The following is a 16,142-nucleotide window of genomic DNA, read 5'->3' as shown; positions in this document are numbered from 1 at the left end:
TAGTTTTTCCTGCGGTTGCGTTCAAAAATACATACCCCCACATATGCATATGAGCTCAGATTCACACATCACAGTTTATTGATTCTTTATATGCTCTCACGCTCTACCCAATTCTTTCTACAGGTTGCCTACGCCAGTTTCTGTCCTTATTAGTGGTGCAGTATTTGCAGGTGCTCATCGCACTCCTGAATTGTTTCCCCTGCAGTTTGTGTTAGGTATTGTTTCTACATTGTATAACATTTAACCTAAATTTAAGCAGTTAATTAATCATTAAAAAATGTAGAAACACCAAAAAAAGAGAGAAAAGAAGTGCAAAAGCTCATAGTATCCATAGTCACTAATGTACTGATGGACTACAAAAGAAAATGTGCAGAAACTTGAAAGGTGTAATTTTCACATTTCATTGCCTGGTGAGAACGCGAGAGGTATAGGGAAACTGATTCTGTAATTATATAGATTTACAAAAACTGAGCTGGAGATGGTAGATCTATTTAGTGTAATCCAAGTAGTTGGGATTAAGACTTATAGATTTAGTGGAGTGATCAACTGGGGAGAAGGGGCAAAATTTTCTGGGCTGAAGTGCATATGAAAATTTTGAACTCCACGTGTTCAATCATCAATTCATGTTCCTAAATTTGATTATGCTAGCATTTTTTTGGAAATCGAGGAAGCGTTTTAATTGACAATATTTAAGTTTTAACAGTCTTTAACATGGTTTGAAAATAGAAGGCCAAGTCTCAGCAGCACCATGATTTGTTTCTTTCCAAATACTGTCAAAATGACCCACCTATTTCGAAGTAATTAACTGTATTATATATGCATTTAGGTTCTGCTTTGGGATTTTCATATGCTCAAACTCGCAACCTTCTGACTCCAATCACCATACATGCCGTCTGGAACTCAGGAGTAATCTTGTTTCTTACCTTTCTTAAGGTAAATTATTTACTTCTTCTGGATATGAATTTGCTTGGGTCCTGGAATGGCCCACATTTAATTTACAATTTAGAATGATTTTCGTAGGGAAAATTGCTTTTATGGGACCTAGTTATAGTAATTACTTTTTATTTCCTTGTCAACCTGTTCTATAATGTCAGCTGAAGCACATAATGTAATGCTTCATTTCTAAATGAATTGGTATATTTTGAGTCAAAACTTCCAAAAACTAATAATGACACTGATTTTTACCTTGTTTGCTTCAAATCCTTGAGGGCAAAGTTGCTGCGAACTTCCCTTAATTTGTAACTGACTTTGCATGTTCAGGTTTATTATTATTAAGTTTCTGCAAGTGCTGAAACTTCTGCTCTTCTTTGTTTGTGTGTAGCTCCAAGGATGTGATATCAATAAATTGGTGCAGACATCTCGATGAAGACATCATTCTTTGAGGGTATGGACCTTGTGCAGGTTCCTTACAGACTTGTCTTTTGCTCTCTTCTTCTGCAAGATTGAGAATGACCAACAAATGCCAATTTAAAATGTATAGAGTTGACTAGCCTATGGAATTCCGAGCAATGGCACTAGTAGAAAAACCGCGAGCAGTAATTTTGTTGGCCGAACTTAACTTGTAATGTATTTGAATATACTTCATCATCGTCTTCTTAGTTTTACAGAACATAACAATTAGGGAAAAGTGAGTTTCTTACTTCCTATCCTTTATGGGTTCTAGTCTTTTTGACACCAAATTTTCACCACTTTGCTGACATCTTCAATATAATCTGTAACTATCAATTTTGCACCACACCAGATATGAAACTTTTGACACCCAACTTCTGTCACTAGCATCAGCTGACCCTTAGAGACTGACCTGTCCTTTTGCAATACCTTCTAGGCCTCGCTTGGTAAATGATTAGGTGCTGAACTAGTGTTACTTCCTCGTCTTCCAAAGGGGGTGTGTGAGTTTCTTGCCGGGAAAACTGGTGTGATACTCGTCGTAATCATTCTACAGAGAAATTTGAAAGAAGAGGAAGCATTTTTGGGGAGAGAATTAAGTTGAGACAGAGGGAAATAAATTTAGGAGAGGTTTTAGCATTGACCTTATAATAAATTATGCTTTTATAACGTGATTGTTTCTTGTGTTATGTGTACTTTCATTTAGAGAGACATCTATTTAAACTTGTGTGTTGTGGTCTTCACTAACTTGATTTTCTAAGAGGGGTCATGCGTTACAATCTACAGGGACATCATTGTCATGAACCAAAGAAACTAATTGGTCTTGTTTTGGCTGTAAAATATCCCTCACAGCTCTTTCAATCAAATTTAATAAATTTTGTGAACATAAAAACACTGACACGGTAAACACGTAGTTTCAGAAAAAGTGAATGAACAATGTCAATGAAGTATCTCTATTCTCCTCAAGGACTGTCTCGGTTCTTCCCTTGTTTGGTTCCTCGTAGAAGAAATTATGTAGCTCATTTGTTGAGTAATTATGTAGCTCATTTGTTGAGTAGGGAGGCTCTTGAAACCGAATGCTTGATATAAGTGGAGCATTTGGCCCGTGATTGTTAGATGTTCTCCTCCCCGATTGTATTTTTTCTTCCTTTGAGTGGTATTGCCGTTTTAGTTCCTGTGTGGAATTTGCAAAGTTTGGCCGTGCATGATTAATGCAAAAGGGAGTTAATGTTCACAGAGAAAGAGGTAAAAAAACAAAAGGCTTGGATTTCAGAATTTTGACCCACTTTTCGAACTTTGGTTACACGTTTGGGAAGCAAACCCTAGGTCAAGGAAAAGATATAAAGGATTCCAAACGAGACCTATATTTGAGAAGTTGGTGTCTCCAAGTTTGGCACGTACCTGACCATGTGAACTTTCCCATTTAATAGTTGGTACTGTACTTGCTGAGAGAGCCAAGACTAGAAGATAAATAGTACGACAAATTTGTGTAGTTTGATCTACTTTAGATGTTAATGGTACTTAGTAGGATATGGTATTTTTGATAATTTTACAGGAGAGACCTTCATTGATGTAAATTATATTAATAAGGGAATTTATGAGGTTTGATATCTGTCACACTTGTATTTGTGTTTATGCTGACCCACATGGACTTTGATCCCTACTAATCTCTCATCTCAATTCATTACACGTAACTACCACTACTTCTTCTTGCCTTCAATTTTTGGTTCAGAGGAATATCGGACACACAAGATACCATCTTTCGATGCCAATATTTAATACCCGTATAAATGAGGGTAAGCCTTAGTACAACGGTAAGGTTATTTTATTGTTAATGAGAGTAAGTCTTGGTACAATGGTAAGGTTATTCTATTATTACTTGAGCGTCGCGAGTTTGAATCACGAAAACATCCTTTCCGCATACGAGATTAAAATTGCGTACATATGTCCCTTTCGAAATTCGTATTGCGGAGTCTCATGCTGTCTAGCCATTTTATTTATTTATTGAATATGATTCAAATATAGATCATCTGGCCTTATGTATAGATTTCAGTTTTAAAAGAAAAAGCATGTAGCTCAGATGCTAGGAGTGGTGATGGCTTAGCATGCATAACCTACGCCTGGTTAGGGTTTTGATCTTATGAGATGAAGGTCAAGTCTGAGCCCTCACCGCGACTATAATTTTCATGTCACACCTGCCCACCATAATTGTATTACAATCTTAGTAATTCAATCTAAATTAATCTTTTAATTTAATCTTTATCATAATTGTATTTAAAAGGCTCCATTTGTAAGGACATAAATTTTTTAGTGTTTGGTTGTCGTAAATTTACGAAGAAAAAAATATATTAAAATTTAACAAAAATAATTTATTTATCAATTTTCGACAAGTTAACGACGTAAACATTAGCCAAATACCGACAAAGTAAAAATAAAAAAATATTTTACTGAAAAAAAAAATATTTTTCAAAAAAATTAGTTTACGGAAAAATAAAAACATTTTCTAAAAAAAATAGTTTACGTCGAAACAAATGGAGTCTTAGTTGTTAATTTTTTATATGTGCCTTATGTGAAGATGGGATGTTTATGAGATTACATTTAGATTATTTCGCAATTCCAATAATGAATATTTTTGCCTATCTTCCATGCATGACTATTTAAAATTAAAATTTTTTGAGTGATTATTCACTATATGAATTTAAGTGAATCACTCATGAAATTGTTAATTTGGATAGTATGCTGATAGGGGAAAATAAAGAAAGCACTGAAAACTTGTAGTCATCAAAAAACAAGTTGAGTAACACTAAGCCACCGTCTTTAAAGTTGTAGATAAACATTGCACCATCACTTCATAGCAAAATCTGAAAGAAAAGAGGAGAAGAAATCTTGGCGTTTCTATATTTTGAGCATTGCTTCAACTTTAACATTTATAAGTAAAAAGTCACCTTCCAGAATTGTTATGTATTTCCTCAAACAAGCATAAACATTCTAGTAAAGTCTTTTTTAGAAAGACACCTTTTAAAATTTATTTCAAAACCTATATAATATATTATATAAAAATTATATTTTATAGAGTAATACTACTGTAGGTGCAAAATTTCGTTCAACCAATAATGATTAAGAAAAATAAAACAACTCACTCAATCAATAGTAAAATAAACAAGAACAATATATCTTGAAGCGTAGAATTGCTTGATCCCTTTATTGGAGGTCTAAGCCTCTATTTATATACAAAAGATTGTAAAATTATGGTAGGACTCGCGTTGCTTGCCCTCTAATTCTTTCTATATAAACATTCTTTACTAATAGAGTTCTTTCCATTGTCTAATTTTTCATACATAGAACTTGCCTTGTACAGAACTTCCTATCTCAGAATTTTCCTTCTACGGTAAATCCTTCAATTGGTAGGACTTGTGCATTCTTGAATAACTGGGCTGAACATATTTTGATCCGGCTGGGCTTGAGTAACGGACCGGATGTTAAATATTAACAAGTTGGGCTGATAACCTCTTGATTCGGCCTTGATGGAGATTAGAGGACAAATAACAATGGTCTTGGGCTATAAGTACCCTCAATCTGGGCTTGAGCATGATGGGCCTTATATGTCCTTGGAATGTAGATATGTGTAGTGATGACGTGTGCGCTTTTTATTGGAGGGAGTTTTTTTCCCTCCACACTTTGCCCCAAATTTCATTTTTAATTGAGTGACGGCTCCTATTAAAGAGGGAATTGAAACCGGTTTTTTACTTTGCTTCAGAAACGGTTCGAGGTCTTTCATTATTACTTCGTCATACAAGATTTTGCAAGAGTTACATTCACCCTTACTGCACTTCTGCGTTCTTCATTCCATCGCTTTGTCAGGTTAGTTTTTTTCGCATCTTTCTCTTCAATCTTTCATTATGAGTACTTCATCTACTCCCGAACGCATAGACATTGGGGATTCTGAATCCATACCTTCATCTTCCCCCGTTCGCATTAGGGCTCCCCCTTCTAGGGTTTCTACAGATCGTCTTTCGTTGAATCAATTAGGTACCTCCCCCCTTCCAGCCGAGACATCCACCTCAGGCTCTGATTATGTTCTTACTCATGAAGAGAGGAAAGCAATCATCTCTATTCGCCGCATCAAGTTCTCTATTGCTTCGGTAATGGAAGAATTTGATATTCTTGAGGGAGTAGAAATTGCAGAATATCCCGAGGGTGCCGATTTTACCTCCGGCGAAAGAATTGAAGAGAGTGAATTGTTTCTTTCGGTAGGGCATCTTAACGCCCTCCGATTCCCTCTTCATCCCTTCTATCATTTAGTTTTCAACAAGTTAGGTCTTGCCCCCTTCAGGTAAATCCTAATTTCTTTCGCATCCTTTCGGCACTATTGGTGCGCCGAAAATTAGAGGCTCTGGATTTGACCCTTGCCGACCTTCTGCTTACTTACAATATATCTAAGCATGGGACCGAGCCTGGTCGCTTCTTTTTTACCTCTCCCCTTCATCAGAGGATATGCACGAACCTTCCTTCATCCGAAAAGAAGTGGAAAGAAATGATGGTTATAGTTAAAGGAAAATGATTCGTACCCCAATCAATTACGTTTCCCATCCCGCGCAAGTTCGGGAAATTAGGTATAGAATACTTAACCTCCCTTCATACCAAGTGTTCTGGCTGTTTTCCTTGCCAAGTCTTAGTGTTTCGCCGTACTTATGAGTTTCTTGGTGTTTTTTCAGCTACATTCCCCTCCTCCGCAGCAAGGAACAGACTTTCTTTTCTTGAGGAACGAGTCTGGAGTGACTCCTCACCTATCGAGGACCTGCTAACTTCTTCAAACCTCAAGGATATTGCCTCCAGTGCTGTTGCTGCAGACCTCATGGATCTGTCTCTACCATCCTTTGACAGTTTCCCCATGACTGAGGAGAAGATACGGAGGGCTGAGGCTTTAAAAAAGAAAGCCGAAGATGCCCAACCCTTGGTCGTTATTAGATCTACTGAGGATGAGGTGGAGGCTGAAGAACCACCAATGAAGAAATCTCGCCTCAACCCCCCATCCTCTGGCAAGGGCAAGGTCCCTTCTAAAAGCAGAGGGAAAAAGGCTGGAGAGGCCGAACCTGAAGATGAAGTTAGGGCCTTTGTTCTGGCTGAGACTGGGGCTCCTTGGACTCCTTCCTTCACCAGGGCTGACAAGTCAGTCCTGCACTCAGGGAATTCTGTGATTACAGACCCTTCAGCTACACTGGCGGTGGCTCGAGGGATGTGGCTCCCAAAGGACGAGGAAGCCATCAGTCAAATGGGGTTGGAACAACTACTACCCTCTGCCCCGGTCCGGGCCATAGAGGTTCGCATTGCTCCTTCAGAATTATGTTACGCTTGCTTGCTTATGTTTTCATTTATGCTCATATTTGTTCCTCTGTTATACAGAGTCTATACCACACCATGGCCCTCTGCGCCACTGCTGAAGCCCAATCCCTCTCCATCAAGAAGCTAGAAAAGGATCTTGACAATGCAGAGAAGAGAGCCACCACTGTCTCTACCAATCTGAAGATAGCTTCTGAAGCCAAGGATGTGTATAAGAGGCAGTTGGCTGCCTCTGAGGCTAAGGTGGATTCTCTTCAGGCCGAAGTTCAACGCCTGACCGAGGCTCTTACTACTTGCTTCAAGGCGGGGAAGCAAATGCAGGGGCGCTACTCCTGTTTGGCACACCTGGCTAGTGCTAAAGCGTTCCGGTCTGGCTATAATCAGGGCTCAGGCCCTAGGACGATGGATCCGGACGCTTTTGATAAGCAGGTGGGGGTGCACTTCCCATATGATGAAGGGCCAGAGGCTTTGGAAGCTGAAATCCGCTTTGCCGAGATAGTGAAGGCGCACCTGAAGGGTACTCCTAGCTCTTCTGCCCTTGCGGCTTCAATTCCTCCTACCCCAAGTCCTACTGTAGTGGATGCTTTTGAATTTACTCCCTTCGATCCGAAGAGGAAGTAGAACCATGTATTTTGTTTTTATTGACAGTATGTTTGGGATAATGAATATAATTTTTTGCTTTAGGCTTTCAATACCTGATTTGTTTTTGCTGTATGCTTTTGATACTGTTCATATTTTTCTGACTGGTAATGTTTTTATGACAAACAAAACACATTGTCTTTATGCTTCGGATTTATGCTATCCGAGAAAAAGCAAGGATGGTGGGAAGAAGGAGATCCTTTTAACAGTTTAGTTGATATCTCAGGATGATTCATATGGACAATGATTTAACTGTTAAGTGAACTCTCCTTGCCTTTGACTTGCCTGCAGTAGACGTATAGATATTCTTTCCTCCTCGTGTGTTCCTGATGTGGGGTGGATCATGATGAACTTATGATATATCTATATCCACAGGGTATAAAACACTTGGAATCCGGAGGAAAGAGTTCTGATCCGGGCACCTGAGGTCTGAAGCGAATTATTCCTCGGCACTGAGTGTGGAGGAATATTGCTGAATAGGACATTTAGGGTCCGAAGCTGTCTCGGACACTTAGGATTCGAGGCGAATTAAACACTCCCTGGCGTGGAGCGGGAGGGGAGGTTTTGCCGAGCCGGACACTTAGGGTCCGAGGCGAGATTTTTGCCGAGCCGAACACTTAGGGTCTGAGGCGAATGACCTACTCCCCAGCGCTGAGCCTGAGGGGAGGTTTAAATGAATTACTCCCCGGCGCTGAGCCTGAGGGGAGGTTTTGCCGAGCCGGACACTCAAGGTCCGAGGCGAATGAATTACTCCCCGGCGCTGAGCCTGAGGGGAGGTTAAATAAATTACTCCCCGGCGCTGAGCCTGAGGGGAGGTTTTGCCGAACCGGACACTTAGGGTCCAAGGCGAATGAACTACTTCCCGACGCTGAGCCTTAGGGGAGGTTTGTTTATATTTTTTCTCAAACAACTTATAATGAGGCCGAGGATTCAAAAATGACAAGAGGCCAAGAAAGTGAGTAACAGTGGCTGTGAAGTTTCCTATTTGTTGACTTTGGAGACTTTCCTCCTCCACTGATACTCCCTTCTTGGCAACCAAATGTTGTGGACCACGCATATATGAACCGCATTTCTTTTCTATTTCTATCCGATGTGGGATATAGACTAAATTTCATCAAAAAGGTCGGTGTAAGGAATACCTCTGGTATCGAGCTTGACAGCCTTAAATACCAGTGGGCCCTCCTTACACCGTAATTAACTATTTGAATATTCCCATATATAATAGAATGTAGCACATATTTTTTTGTCGATGTGGGATAGAAAGTTTTAAGCATAGCCCATAACCTTTTTTTTTCTTTTCTTAAAAATCATTGTGACGAATGCTTTTTAGCAGCTTGCTTCTAATTGCATAAAAATTGCATAGTGCGACTTGGCATGCATAAAAATTGCCTAATGCGACACATGCATAAAAGTTGCATAATCATAGAGTAGTATGGCCCCTATTTTTATGGAAAGAAATAAATAGAGTAGAGTTGTACTGAATATAGAAGTAAAATAAAGAAAAGTTTGGCTGACTGTGGACATACGCAGCCTTATTTGTGAAGAATTTGCAGCAAAATTAACAAACTTAACTAATGGAAATACCTTTTAAGGTGTATTGCGTTCCAAGGACGCGCAATGGGACGTCCGCCAGCTTCGGCCAAACGATATGCTCCTTTCCCCACTACTTCGGTAACCCTGTAGGGTCCGGTCTAATTAGGTTCCAGTTTCTTTACATGAGCTGTCTCTTGCTTCAAAACCCAATCGCCTACCACAAAGCTCCTGAATCTGACGCGTTTGTTATAACTGTTACACACCTGCTGTTGATATGCCGCGAGCCGAATTGCTGCTGCATCTCTCCTTTCGTCCACAAGATCAAGGCTATGTTCGAGTTGTTGCTCATTGTTCCCTTCCAGTACCAAGGATGTCCGAAGGGTTGGGATTATGGACTCGGTAGGAATGACAGCTTCGGATCCATATGCCATAGCAAATGGGCTTTCTCCCGTGGGTCGTCTTGGAGTGGTTCGATATGCCTAGAGCACTTGAGGGAGATTCTCGTACCATTTTGTCTTTAATTTCTCCAATTTTTTCTTTAAGCACCCAAATATCGTGCGATTAGTTATTTCAGCCTGCCCATTGCCTTGTGGATGACTAACTGCAGCCAATTTTTGCAGGATTCCATGTTCGCTAAAGAACTTTCTTGTACTTCTGTTATCGAGGTTCTTACCATTGTCCATTACGATGACTTTTGGTACCCCAAACCGGCAAATAATGTTGCTCCAAATGAAATGCTTTACTTCTTCGTGGGTGACGCTAGAGAAGGCTTCAGCTTCCACCCACTTGGTGAAGTAATCCGTAGCCAGAAGCACATACTCCTTTTTTTCCACGGTTTTGGGTAACGGTCCTACTACATCAATCCCCCATTGGGCGAACGGCCATGGATTAGCCATGGCGTGCAAACCTTCGGCAGGTTGATGCTTTACTGGACCATGGCGCTGACACTTGTCACATCTTCTTGTGTATTCTTCGGCATTCCGAGCCAAGTATGGCCAAAAATAGCCTTGGGTTAGAATTTTGTGTGCAAGGGATCTTCCTCCCGAGTGATTTCCACAATCTCCTTCATGAACTTGTTTTAGAATTGTGAGAGCCTCAGTAGGGGTTAAACACCTGAGATAAGGACCGGAGAATGACCTTCGGTATAACTGGTTATTGATGATTGAGTATTTAGCCGCGGTAAGCCTAAGCTTCCTTGCCTCAGTTTTTTGATTTGGGAGAACTCCTTCCTTGAGGTAGGCCTCAATTGGATCAATCCAGCATGGCTCGCGTGGAACTTCCGGGATCACCATCACCGCTTGCCGGGGATTAATGCCAGGTTCTTCGAGGACATCGATTGGAACAAGCCGAATCAACTCTTCATCTGAAGATGATGCGGCTGCGGCCAATCGATCTGCTTCGGCATTTTCATCTCGTGGTACCTGTTGGAATTCGATTTGATCGAACTCCCGGATGGCATTCTCTACAGCATCTTTGTATGACTTCATACGTTCCTCCTTGGGATAATAGTGCCCTGTCACTTGATTGATCACAAGCTGTGAGTCACTAAAAACTTTTAAGCACCGTACCTGTAGCTGTTTAGCTAGTCGAAGACCGGCAAGCAACGCCTCATACTCGGCCTCGTTATTAGTAGCTGGGAAATCTAGCCAAATTGACTGCTGCAGCTTGGTACCCTCGGGTGTTGTGATGTCAATCCCGGCCCCTGCCCTTTTCTGGTTGGAAGAGCCATCAACCCGTAACTCCCAGTACGGCTCTTGAAGTGTCGGCTCCTCAGATTGATCTTCATACTCTAGTAGGAAATCCGCTACGGACTGCCCCTTGTGAGATACCTTTAGTGCATAGGTGATATCAAAAGAGCTAAGTTCAATAACCCATTTTGTAATTCGACCAGACAAGTCTGGTTTAGCTAGGATAGCCCGTATAGGGTGATTTGTAAGTACCACTATGCGGTGAGATTCGAAGTAATGTCGAAGTTTCCTCTTGGCATAAATTAACGCCAGGATTATCTTTTCCGTCTTGCTGTACCGTGTCTCGGCATCCGTCATCGTTTTGCTTGTGTAAAAGATTGGGTGCTGAACCTTGCCTCCTTCTTTGATCAACACTGCGCTTGTTGCTACAGCAGATACTGCCAAGTACAGGATGAGAGTGTCTCCGGGCGTTGGAGCAGAAAGGATTGGGGGTTTTGTCATGTAGCTTTTCAATTGATTGAGAGCTTCCTGTTGCTGAGGTCCCCACATATCTTTGTTTTTGGACCGAATAGCATCAAAGAAAGGTTTATACTTATCAGATAATCGGGATATGAACCGGCTGAGGGCCGCAATTCGGCCGGTTAAAACTTGCACTTCCCTGCGGGTTTTTGGCTCTTGGTTCTGTATGCCTTTGCCTGAGCTGGGCTTACTTCTATTCCTCTTTTATTTACAATGTGCCCGAGGAACTGTCCTGAAGAGACGGCGAAGGAGCACTTGGTGGGGTTCAGCTTCATATTGTACCTCTTGAGAGTATCAAAGACTTCCTAGAGGTGCTTCGGGTGATCCTCTTTCCGTTTACTTTTGACCACCATGTCATCGATATAGGCTTCAACTGTATTCCCCAGTAGATTATTGAAAATTTTATTGACAAGTCGCTGGTAGGTGGCTCCGGCATTCTTTAGACCGAAGGGCATCACTCTGTAGCAGTAAGTGCCCGTCTCTATGATGAAAGCGGTTTTCTCCTCATCTTCAGGATTCATGGGAATCTGATTATAGCCGGAATATGCATCGAGGAATGTGAGCCTCTCATAACCTGTCGTAGCATCCACCATTTGATCAATCTTGGGTAGAGGGAAGCTATCTTTTGGGCAAGCTTTGTTAAGGTTAGTATAATCTACGCAGACCCTCCATTTCCCATTCTTCTTTTGAACGACTACTACATTTGAGAGCCATTGTGGGTATTGCACCTCTCGAATGAATCATGCTTGTAATAGTTTATTTACTTCCTCGGCTATTATGTGATTCCGTTCAGGTGCGAACCGTCGGTACCTCTGCTTGACTGGCCTGAATTCCGGGTTAACCCTCAAACTATGGCATGAGACCGTAGGATCGATCCCCACCATGTCCGAATGATCCCAGGCAAAGACATCCGAATTGCACCGAATGACCTTGATCAATGCTTCCTTCTCTTCGGCTGTGCAAGATGAGCCAATGTAGGTGACCTTCTGAGGGTTTCCGAGGACTACCTCTATAGCTTCGAGGGACTCCTCGGTAGGTGCTTCAGCTTCGGCTTCTTCCTCTGCCTTGAGATACTTGGGCAGAGGATACTGTAACTGCTATTTGATTGCGTCTTTGGGATTTGCCTTTGACTGAGGTGATTTTGACGCTTTCTTTGCTTCATGTAATGTTAGCATGTAACATTTTTTTGCAGCAACCTGGTCTCCCCAGAGGTCGATGACCTCCCTGCCATCCGGGGATAAACACCTCATTACTTGATGAAGGGTAGAGGGGACTCCATTCATACGATGGATCCAACCTCTCCCCATAATGAGGTTATAAGATGGATGAATCTCCGTCACAACGAAGTTTTCCTTCAGAGTCCTCTTTGCTGCAGTAACGGATAGATCGATCACCCCAAGCGGATTCACCTTAGTACCATCAAACCCCATTAGGGGGCTGGAAGTTGGCCTGATGGACGATGGTGAAACCCCCAGCTGATCGAAGGCTGCTTTTGTAATGATGTTGGCGCTACTGCCCGGATCTATTAGCACCCTCCTGATCATATAATTCGCCACTAGGAGGCTGATGACCAAGGGGTCTTCATACGGGCGCTGGACTCTAGATAGATCATTGCTACCGAATCCAATGTTGATGCTGCCTGGCGCAATCGTGTTTACCGAAGACAATCTTCATAACTTATGAGCCTCTCTTAGCCTAGATCTGTACAACTCTTCAGACTCTTCATCATCCTCTGACCTTCCGTGTATGGCATGGATAACCTTTACCTGACCACCTTCTACCCGTCGAGGGTTAACCTCCCGAGGTTTTACGTACTCCTTCGTGGCGAGATACTCCACCAACTCTCCTCTCGCTATCATGCTTTCTACCTGTCGCTGAAGGGACCTGCAGTCATTGGTGGTATGCCCATAGTCTCTATGGTAGGCACAATGTTTGCTTTTGTCCCTCTGCTCCAAGGGTTGTTTCATGGGCTGAGGATTTGCGAACCTCGTCTTATTCTCTTGGAATAAGCGCGCTAAGGTAGTACGGAGAGGGGTAAGCCTGTCCTCTGTCCTTCGCCTCTTCTCAGGCGCTTGGGTGACTTGTGTGGCGGTATGAGGAACCTTCTGCATCCTTGTGCTTGCAGCTTTCTCTCGAGACTTGTTTTCCACTATGACGAGGGTAGCGTGCTGTGCACGGTGGGCTACGTTTTCCTCCAACCGAATGTAGATTTGTGCCCTAGCGTTCAAAGTCTGCATATCCGGGGGGGAATATTTGATCAAGGATGTGTGAAACTTGGTTCCCTGGATCATTGCCAACTTAAATGTTTCGATTGCCGTGGCAGGGTGGCAATCTGCTATCTCCGAGGCTTCCATGTTAAACCTGGATAAGAAATCTTGCAAAGTTTCTCCCTTCCTTTGCCTTATGGTGAAAAGGCTGGCGATACTTTTCTTCTGCTTCTTATGCACAAGGTCTCATAATCAGGGATAGACTTGTGTGGCCTATTCCTAAACCATTCTAACGCTGCTCCGGTTAAACTGGTAGGAAAAACCTTACACATCCGCGGATCGTTATGATCGTCCAGTGCCATCTTTTGCGCATAATGATCGAGATGCCGAGAGGGGTCTCCTGCCCCATCGAACTGGGTGAAGGATGGCATAGTGAACTTCTTTGGTCTCTCCACAAGGTACACATCGTCAATAAAGGAGGTCTTGACCAAGGAGTTCTTGTGCTCTCTAGCCATCTCGGCTGGTGTCTGAACTCTTAATAGCTTCTTTTCGTCGAAGGCATCTTGTACGCGTGCGCCATCTGGAACGCCATTGGACCATACCGTAAGCCTATGGCTGGACTCGGCCTGTTCGTCCTGTGTGCGACGCGGGAGATTATTCGAAGCAACCGCCTCGGACCTCGTCCCTTGCTGTTGCTGAACCTCATTAGGTCGAGCCCCGTTGGGTGGTGTCCCGTTGGCCGGAGGCTCGTGAACTAGAGGTAAATTCTGGGTGGGGGGTGGTGCTGCAGCATCGCCTGGTGGTGGTTGTGGCGTTAGCCCGGCCATCGCCGTGTGCAGCGTATGAGTTTGCTGCTGAAGCGCAGCTATCTGGGCGACACTCGTATCGTTTGCTTGCCGGAATGTCTCGAATTGGTGCAAGAACTCCTCTCGCATTTTCTGCATCAATTCTATTTGTTGATTCATTGCTGACTCTCCGTTTGACATTCCAGATACGACTAAGGATTTGATTTGAAGAGCAAGTGGGAGTATATTTTTATACGTTTCCCACAGACGGCGCCAAAGTGTAGGTGCAAAATTTCGCTCAACCAATAATGATTAAGAAAAATAAAACAACTCACTCAATCAATAGTAAAATAAACAAGAACAATATATCTCGAAGCGTAGAATTGCTTGATCCCTTTATTGGAGGTCTAGGCCTCTATTTATATACAAAAGATTGTAAAATTATGGTAGGACTCGCGTTGCTTGCCCTCCAATTCTTTCTATATAAACATTCTTTACTAATAGAGTTCTTTCCATTGTCTAATTTTCCATACATAGAACTTGCCTTGTACAGAACTTCCTATATCAGAATTTTCCTTCTACGGTAAATCCTTCAACTGGTAGGACTTGTGCATTCTTGAATAACTGGGCTGAACATATTTTGATCCGGCTGGGCTTGAGTAACGTACCAGATGTTAAATATTAACAAGTTGGGCTGATAACCTCTTGATTCGGCCTTGATGGAGATTGGAGGACAAATAACAATGGTCTTGGGCTATAAGTATCCTCAATTTGGGCTTGAGCATGATGGGCCTTATATGTCCTTGAAATGTAGATATGTGTAGTAATGACGTGTGCGCTTTTTATTGGAGGGAGTTTTTTTCCCTCCACAACTATTATGAGCTTTCACCTCATGACAATTATTATCAACACTCATTTAAATTAACACATTTTTTGCAATTAAATTATATTGCATCGTATCAAAATACCTTAAAATAAAATGATACGTGATGATCATATAGTCAAATATGTCGAAAAAAGAGACTGCAAAAGTTTAACTGATTTGTGAACCAACGGATTCAAATTTGAAATTAGTAAAGAATGGATTTTTTAAAAACTTCAATAATATTCAATATAATACTCTGTAACTAATAAGATAAATTTATAATGTTTTAATTAAGTCATTTCCTTTCCAAATATTTGTTAGAAATCATTTTGGTCATTTAAAAGCATTTATTGGGAGTTGGTGTAAATTTCATAATATATATGGGTGAAAATGAAAACTAAAGTAGCCTAAAAGTTAATTCACAAAACCTAACGAGTGGTTTTTGTAATTTATCATTTTCTCAAATTATGCCTTATCTTCTTCTTCTTCTACTCAGCCAAAGCTCACGAGTTCTCTCTCTCCCAATTCTTCTTCTCTCTCTAGCTTTAAAATAGTAACTGATAGTAATTCAAATTCAGCAATGGCTTTAACATGTACTCTATCTTCTCTCTCCACACTCTCTCTCTCATCGAAGCTATATTCATCCAAAACACACACTCGTGGAACCCAAACTCTTCTTCTCAAAAGACGCATCAATTTCTCTCGACGAGCCCTAGGGTTTCGCGGAGCAACTACAAATTCAGATTCCAAAAGAAGACTCAGTTCAGTTTGCTTTTACAATGCCGATGAAGAATCTGAAAGTAAATTTCAACCAAAGGTAAGATTATCACTTAAACCCCCCTAAAATGGGTAAGATTGTAACTGTTCTGATTTTGCAGTTTTGACTTACTCCCTGTTTGGTTTCTGAGAAAACCAGGAAAGAAGAAAAGAAAGTATATTTATCTGATTATTTTATGTGTTGATGTTGTTTGATAGTTTCATTAGGTCCAGCTGTTCTAATGCTGAATAAAATATGAGGACTTCTTTGTGCCCAAATGAAGGCTTGACATTGAAGTTTTGTTAAGCTGAGAACTCTGTAATGTCATAAAATAACTTAAATGGCATTCGCTTTAGAGAGTTCAGAAAAATATTACAGTTCTGATGGAAGTTATATACTAAGATTATATAGAAAGTTGCACAA

The 16,142-nt window shown here is 41.5% G+C and overlaps 1 protein-coding gene across 3 annotated transcripts in view; it reads left to right on the top strand.

Moving 5' to 3' along the window:
* The window catches only part of LOC132294859 (uncharacterized), a 36,936-nt gene that overhangs the window by 10,780 nt on the left and 10,014 nt on the right, over positions 1-16,142 (top strand). The window contains exons 8-10 of one of the 3 annotated variants that reach the window (XM_059792866.1): positions 124-215; positions 827-933; positions 1,322-1,639. The exons of 1 other annotated variant lie outside the window; for it this stretch is intronic. In XM_059792866.1, coding sequence (XP_059648849.1) covers positions 124-215; positions 827-933; positions 1,322-1,366 — 244 coding nt within the window. In that variant the 3' untranslated portion in view covers positions 1,367-1,639. Of the gene's footprint in view, positions 1-123; positions 216-826; positions 934-1,321; positions 1,640-15,448; positions 15,780-16,142 lie in introns of those variants that run through there. One more of the 3 variants, XM_059792867.1, reaches the window with a different exon arrangement.

This window comes from Cornus florida, unplaced genomic scaffold, assembly GCF_030987335.1.
Source record: "Cornus florida cultivar Cherokee Brave unplaced genomic scaffold, ASM3098733v1 CherokeeBrave_3.0.0_Hap2_Chr02, whole genome shotgun sequence".
Taxonomy (NCBI): Eukaryota; Viridiplantae; Streptophyta; class Magnoliopsida; order Cornales; family Cornaceae; genus Cornus; species Cornus florida.
Note: the sequence above shows the minus strand (reverse complement) of the source record. Positions and strands in the feature narration are given on the sequence as shown.